At 48.7% G+C, this 7,833-nt stretch overlaps 1 protein-coding gene across 2 annotated transcripts in view; it reads left to right on the top strand.

Moving 5' to 3' along the window:
* Positions 1 to 1,960: 1,960 nt before the first annotated feature.
* Positions 1,961 to 7,833, top strand: part of LOC107298762 (ras-related protein Rab-1B) — a 9,522-nt gene continuing 3,649 nt past the window's right edge. For both annotated transcript variants that reach the window (XM_015828128.1, XM_015828126.1), the window contains exon 1: positions 1,961 to 1,974. In XM_015828128.1, the coding sequence (XP_015683614.1) occupies positions 1,961 to 1,974 (14 nt within the window). The remainder of the gene's footprint in view (positions 1,975 to 7,833) is intronic.

The following is a 7,833-nucleotide window of genomic DNA, read 5'->3' as shown; positions in this document are numbered from 1 at the left end:
TGGGGGTGAGGGTGGCGTTTGTGTGTGGAGAAAAGGTTTAATGGTTGTGTACGGGTGAAATGAGAGGAAAAGAATTGTGCTTTGTATTATGTTGCTGTAGAAATAAAATGAGAGGAATATACTCTGTGGTTGGTCTTCTTCCTCCTCCTCCTCCTCCTCCTCCTCTTCTTCTTCTTCTTCTTCTTCTTCTTCTTCTTCCTCCTCCTCTTCCTCCTCCTCCTCCTCCTCTTGTTCTTCTTCTTCTTCTTCCTCCTCCTCCTCCTGCTTCTCTTACACCTCCTCCCCCTTCTCCTTCTTCTCTCCTCCTCCTCCTCTTCTTCTTCCTCCTCCTCCTGCTTCTCTTACACCTCCTCCCCTTCTCCTTCTTCTCTCCTCCTCCTCCTCCTCCTCCTCCTCCTCTTCTTCTTCTTCTTCTTCTTCTTCTTCTTCTTCTTCTTCTTCTTCTTCTTCTTCTTCTTCTTCTTCTTCCTCCTTCGTCTCTTCCTTCTCCTTCTTCACCCTTCTCTTCCCTTTATTTATTTTGCCTTCTGTTCAGTCGTGTCCGATTGGTGTCCTGCAATTAGAAAATCAAAAGTCATACGAATCTCCAAGGCTGTTTTTAGGGAGCTGACTAGATGACCTCCTCAGCTCTCACGTTCCACACAGCAAGCCAATCCCTACTTAAATGTGTGGTTGTGTTTTTAGACGTGTACACGCCCTAGGAACACACCCACGCTATTGTGGAGAGAATAAAAGATGGCTGGTTTGATCCCGGACGCTGCAACCGTCATAAATATGGGTCGGTTGCCCAAATTTTGATCACTTGGCCACGAGGGTGCTGGAACGGTCGTAAGTGTGAAAAACGGTCATAAGTCAGTTTTCCGGTGCCGTCGTAACTTTGAACGGTCGTTAAATGAAAGTTTGAAAGTCAAGGATTACCTGGTGTATAAATAGAGAACGTATTTTACAATACTGTAAAATAAATACCACAAAGAAATAGTACATGTAAGTTTGTATATGTAAATGATAAACAGGTTTGACTAGACCCAGTTGGTAGATGCGAAATATTAAAATTTAGATATTTAAATAACATCTATTTAAATGTTTCACATATAAACTGGGTCTAAATGGTGATATCATTAGATCTAATTTAAATAATATCTAATTATTTCAATATTTCGCATATAAACGGTCTAAATGGTCATTACATCTTATTTAAATATCTTAATTATTTCAATATTTCGCATATAAACGGTCTAAATGGTCATCATTAGATCTAATTTAAATATCTAATTTCAATATTTTGCATATAAACTGGGTCTAAATGGTCATCGTTACGTCTTATTTATTTCAATATTTTGCATATAAACTGGGTCTAAGTGGCCATATCATTTCATCCTATTTCAATAATATCCAATCAGGTTATTTAATATCTAATTAAATACACAATTTAACAATGCTGTATAATGGCACCCTATATTAACAGCCCTGAGGCCCAAGCGGCGAGGACTCAATTTTCCAGAGTACCTCTGGGCAGCGGCCATGACGGGAAAGACAACTCCAGGGGGCGGGGCGAGGCAAGGATGGACGTCAAAGCAAGGAAGCCGGAATCTCCATTTCCCGTCAGGCCGCGCGGCCGGGAAAAAAAAAAAGTGTGTGTGTGTGAGAGAGAGAGAGCCGCTCTCCTCCTTTAAAAAAAAAAAAATGTCAGCGCGAAGACTACGCCTCCCGGCGTGCCCCGCGCGGCCTGCGCGTGCGCAGTGATAAAGTGGCCCCTGCGGGGTGAGGGCGGGGGAGAGGCGGCCATCTTGTGCGAGAAGCGACCGGAGCCGCCAGGCAGGAAGCCCCGAAGGAGGCCGGAGGAAGGAAGGAAGGAAGGCAGGAAAGAAAGAAAGCAGGAAGGAAGGCAGGCAGGGAGAAGAAGCCGCGAGCAGAGCCGCCCATCCGCCGCGGAGGAGCCGCCGCCGCCGCCGCCGCCGCCATGAACCCCGAGTAGTGAGTGTCGCTCGCCGCCGGGGGTGGCTCCGGGAGGGAGGGAGGAAAGCGGCGACCTCCGCCTCAGCCAGGCCGGGAAGGACGCCCTCCTGCCTCGTCCGGCTCGTGGACAGCCGGACTACAAGCCCCATCGTCCCCGCCCGGGTTGGGGTCTCCTGAGGGGACGGACTACACGCCCCATCAGCCCCCACCCCCCGGGCCGGGGCTTGGGGTTCTTAAGTGGGTGGGGGTGGGGTGGGATGGGCCGCGTTTCCCATCATCCCCAGCCCGGGTGTTGCTTGGAGGGCGGCTTTGTAACTCCTTCATGCGGGGGGGAGGGAAAGGAGGGGCTGCGGCCCCATCGTCCACGGCTGGGGGAGTGACACACCCCCTCCCCAAAGTTGGAGGCCTTCTGAATGGTGGAATTGTCACCCATGTTCCACGGCAGGGACAGTTTCCCCCCCCCAGGGTGTTTACTTTTGGGGGAGTGGGATGGTGGCCCCATCATCCACAGCAGGGCTCGTTTTCCCCTCCCCCCAGGGCGTTTCTTGTTGGGAGAGTGGGCTTGTGTACCCATCATCCACAGCAGGGCTCGTTTCCCTCTCCCCACAGGGTGTTTCCTGTTGGGAGAATGGGTTTGTGGACCTATCATCCACATCAGGGCTCGTTTTCCCCTCCCCCCAGGTTGTTTCTTGTTGGGAGAATGGGTTTGTGGACCCATCATCCACATCAGGGCTTGTTTCCTGTTCAGAGGATGGGGTAGTGGCCCCATCATCCACAGCAGAGCTACTTTCCCCCCCAGGATGTTTCCTCCAGGGTGGTCCCTGCTGGGAGAAGGGGCTTGCAACCCCATCATCCACAGCTGCAGCCCCCCTCTCCCCTGGAGTTGGGCAGCCAATACATTTCCATTAAAAATACTAAACTCTTCATCTTTCCTCCTTTCCTGCCATGGAATTATAACCCCATAATCCCCAACTGGGTAAACTTCCCCTATGGCTGGTTCCCCCCTTCAGACAAGTAGGGATTGCTGCCCCATCATCCACAGCAAAGCCAATTTTCTCTCCAACATTGCTCTTTTTTGCTTCTCCCCCCAAAAGACTTTTTTTTTAAAAAAAACCATCATTCCCAGCTGACACAGCCTTATGGATTTATAGTCCAACTCAACCCCTGGGTGTAAACAGCTTATTACTCATGCTGGAATATCTGGATCCTCTTCAATGATGGCCAAAAATGGCCAAGAGAGAAATGTTTTTAGAGACCCTGAATGTTGTGAGAAAAGCTGTGTTTTATATTTTTTTTAGCTTTTTAAAATGTGTATTTTTTTAATGTTTTAGCTTTTTAAATGAGTAACGGCTTGTAGCCCACCATTCTCATGCTGGCCTATGTAAAACAGGCAGTCCTTGACTTACAACAGCTCATATTGTGACTGTTCAAAGTTACAACGGCACTGAAAAAGGTGACTTACGACCTTTTTTTCATACTTACGACCGTTGCAGCATCCCCACGGTCACGTGATCAAAAAAATCAGGTGCTTGGCAACTGACTCATGTTTATGACAGTACATATTTGCAACTTTCTGACAAGCAATGTCAATGGGGCTAGCCAGATTTCCCTTAACAACCGGGGAGAATTCTGGGAGGTGAAGTCCACAAGTCTTAAAAGTTGCCAGTATATAAGGTGGGAACGCCCCAAAGCCCCTTGCTCTTTTAGCTAAGCCCTTTTCCCTTCTCCCTTCCATTAGACTGCTTCAGGGCCTCCTGCCTGAGCAGGGGTTGGACTACAAGACCTTTAAGGTCCCCTTCGAACTCTGTTATTCTGTAATGTGGAGTCTTTGTCTTTTTCCAACTTCCCAGCTGCTATTTCCACCTCCCCCCCAAGGAAGCCCCTTGGTCTATTATGGATCTTTAAATTTCTCCAATGCAAAAGCACGTTGGTTGAACTTTTCTGTTCTCTTTTGCAAAAATCAGGAATCGGTCAAGGAATCGGTCACTATCAGTCCTGAGATGCAGAAAACCAGATTGTGCAATCCTTGATCTTGCTTTGCTTTCTGTGAAATAACTTGCATTTCATGTAAACATTCCTGTATGTTAAGGGCTACCCTTCATGTGGCTTTTTCAGAGGGAAAACCCTCCTCAAGTATGGAGCGCATAGTTTATTTCACACACTATTATTAGAGGGGTTTTTTTTTTATAGGGTTTGCTTGCCCTGAACATTATTTGGTCTTCCTTCCACTCTGGTTTAGGAAAAGATGAGCTACAGAGTTCACCTAAGGTGCCACAGGACACCTTAAGAGTTTTGTTGTGACAAAATAAACACCATCCCATCTTTGAAAGCTTCTGTGGGGCTTAATTTGCTTCTCTGCTGAGCTCCGGGGGTGTTGACACATCACTTTATAAGCCATAGAGTTTAATTTTTGCAAACCACAGGGACTGAGTTCATCGTGCAGGCCAAACCGAAATTAAACAATTCGGTCTCTGTTTCCTTCTAAAAATCATGCCACAGGATGGGATTATCCAGAGCTATTCCTTGCAACATTTCGTCCGTGTAAATCCCTTGGGTATTAGCTGTAGAGACCTGTAAGCCCTACTGCCCTGTTTTTGCCTTCAGGTAGTCCTCAACGAGGTGTGACGGGTCCTCGGGTCTGGATGCCTTGATTGTACGACCCTTTTTACGATGGTCGTAAAACCATGATCATTAAAAGTAATCCTTTCCCCCTGAAGTTGCAGTGACATGACTACAGGACCCCCCCAACCGGTCGTAAATGTGAACCGGTTGCCAGGTGCCTCAAATGGAATCAGGCATGAATGATCCTGTGTGTTTATGTGTGTGTGTGCGTGGCAGTCAAAACTTCAAGGCAAGTTGTAAATTCGAGGATAGGGTGTAAGTCACCTTTTTAAGCCAGTCGTAACTGGAGATTGGTCACACAAAGAACAGTTGTAAGTTGAGGACTGCCTGTGGGGGTGAATACCGGGCTCTTCCAAGCCCCGCTTTCTTTATATGAATTCTGAACGTCGCAAGCCAGCGTTAATAATGAAAACGAAACGGTTGAATGAGTGATTTTTTATTTTATTTTATTTTTTTACAACTGCCGACCTACAAAACATTTTTTTCTCTCCTTGGGATCTATTTCTTAATTGCAGGTCCTGGCTAGAAAGTGGTGCCCGGGTTGCCAAACAAACAGGAACGGCTGCAGACTAGATGATAATTGTTATTTATAATGTTATATTTTACCTGTCGTTATCAGAGGCAAGGCCAGCGGCCGGAATGTAGAAGAGGCGTCCGTGGTTATGTACGGGCAGTCCTCGACTTAATAACACTTCGTTTAGTGACCGTGCAGAGTTACAACAGCACTGACAAAAAGTGACTGAAATGGTATAGGGTTTCCTGCTTGAGCAGGGGGTTGGTCTAGAAGACCTCCAGCGTCCCTTGAAACTCTATTATTCTGCTATTCATTCCTTCCTTCCTTCCTTCCTTCCTTCCTTCCTTCCTTCCTTTCTCCATCACTGGAGTTTTTGAAGAAATGACTGGACAGCCATGTGGAATAGGGTTTCCTGGCTGAGCCAGGGGGTTGGTCTAGAAGACCTCCAGAGTCCTTCCGACTCTGTCACTCTGCTACAGGCAGTCCTTGACTTAACAACCATTCATTTAGGGACTGTTCTAAGTTACAAGTCATCGTAAAAAAAAAGTGCCTTGTGACTTAACAACCGCAGTGAATTCACTTTAACCAGTGAAAGAAAAGCGGTAAAATGTGGCAAAATTCACTTCGCAGGGGTCTCACTTAGCAACGGAAATTTTGGGCTCAACGGTGGTCGTAAGCCGAGAGGATTACCTGTCTCTGGTCAGGCGCTGTAGGAGATCCAGTTGCTCAATCCGTTGAGGCCTTCAGCTGGAGGTGTGAAGGTTACTCGGATGTTGCAAATCCCATCCGGGGCCTGTAGTAGTCTGACTCACCCTCCTGGTTGCTTAACGCCAAGTGACAGGAAGCTGGACTTTGCTCACTGGGTGGAAGAGGCGGAGCGAGCACTCTGCAGGCGCTCAGAGGCACACTAGGCTGATTTGGAGGTGGGGAGGGAGGACTCGGGCCCCTTAGGAATTCAAGAGGCGCTTCTGGGAAGGTCAAAATTCAGGATAGATTGCCCTTAATTTCACAACAGTTCGCTTAGTGACTGCTTGAAGTTACAACGGCGCTGGAAAAAAAGGGCTTACGACTTGTTGGATGGTCGCGTGAACAAAATCCATCCCACTTGGCAACTGACTCATACTTATGACGGGCGCAGCGACCCGGAGGAATTCTGGGAGTTGAAGTCCACAAGTCCTCAAAGGGCCCAGTTTGAAGACCCCTGCCTTACGACCCCCAGCAACATAGACACTGTCTATATAGTCTCTTGACAGCTGTCAATCCCGGTTGCCTTGGCTGATCCGGAGCAGGATTTTCAGCTGTGTCACCAGGAAGTGTCTCACCCAGCCGTTTTCCGTTCCATTAAGTAGCACGACTCACTTCCTACCCTCCTTGTGGTGCACCTTGAAATGGTGGTGGTGGAATTGTGGCCCCCATCTACCTTCCAGGGGGTGAGGTGTGCATCACTCGGGGGGGGGGGGGGAAGGTATCTCTGTGCGACATTTGTGTGTTTGTGGAGAATTGCAAGAAGCCCATCCTTGCATCTTGGGAGCCTTAAATATTTCATGCCGAAGAGCTGCGGCGATGCTCTCAGCTGTGTGCAGTCCTGCATCTTCAAATGTTTGGGGGACGTTTCTAGCCTAAAAGCCCTTTTTTCTCCTAGCTCTGCCTCCCTCCCCGAGGAGAAAGGATGTGGTCTTCAACTAGGAGTGGGGCAAGAAAGAACGTTTTCTGTTGGCGTGTTAGGAAGTGTCATTTTGTGGTTACGGACGGTTGCTTCCTCAAGCGGCCTCCGAAAAGCCGGCGTGGCGGCACGGAAGCATTACGGAGTTTAGCAAGTGGCTTAAAAGGACCATTTTAATTTTTTCCCCGTCAACAAGGACTGTGGGGTCCTTGTTGCTCTCTGAGCGTGGTGGTTTTCTTGTAGGCATCTCATGACCCAACCAAGGAACATCATCAGGGCTAGAAGAGTGTGGGGTTTGTGGAGTGAAGGAGGAGGAGATTATGGGGTCCTTGTTGCTCTCTGAGCTTGGTGGTTTTCTTGCAGGCATCTCATGACCCAACTAGGTAACAATATCAGTGCTAGAAGAGGGGTATGTGGAGAAGAGGAGGAGGAGGAGAAGGAGCATGAGAGCTGTGGGGTCCTTGGTGCCCTCCGAGCTTGATGGTTTTCTTGCAGACGTCTCATGACCCAGCTAGGGAACATCATCAGTGCTAGAAGGGAAGAGGAGTTGTGGAGAGGAGGAGGAGGAGGACTGTGGGGTCCTTGGTGCTCTCTGAGCTGGGTGGTTTTCTTGCAGACGTTTCATGACCCAACTAGGAAACATCATCAGTGCTAGAAGGGAGTGGGGTTCATGGAGAAGGAGGAGGAGGACTGTGGGGTCCTTGGTGCTCTCTGAGCTGGGTGGTTTTCTTGCAGACGTTTCATGACCCAGACTAGGTAACATCATCAGGGCTATACCTCATTTCCACCCTGAGCTACACATAATTCTCCTTTCTTGGCCCTTCCTGGTGTCTTCCTGCCTGGGCCTGGAGCCTGAATCCACGTTCACACGTCACCAGCCTCCTCCGTTTCCACCTGGCCGGTGGAACAAGGGCCTCCCTTCCCCGTCCAGATGAGGTGGAGTCCCTCCCTTCCTCCTTTTTAAGTCAGGAAAAGTGCCAACTCACCCATCTGGTGACTCGCCAGCTTCCCGTCACCTCTCTGCCTGTCACTCAAAAGCGCCCTTGAGAAACCTCCTCCGGCCTTTGACTTTATGCGC

The sequence above is a fragment of the Protobothrops mucrosquamatus genome, unplaced genomic scaffold (assembly GCF_001527695.2).
Source record: "Protobothrops mucrosquamatus isolate PMUCROS unplaced genomic scaffold, P.Mucros_1.0 scaffold4262, whole genome shotgun sequence".
Taxonomy (NCBI): Eukaryota; Metazoa; Chordata; class Lepidosauria; order Squamata; family Viperidae; genus Protobothrops; species Protobothrops mucrosquamatus.
This window is presented reverse-complemented; position numbering and strand designations above follow the sequence as displayed.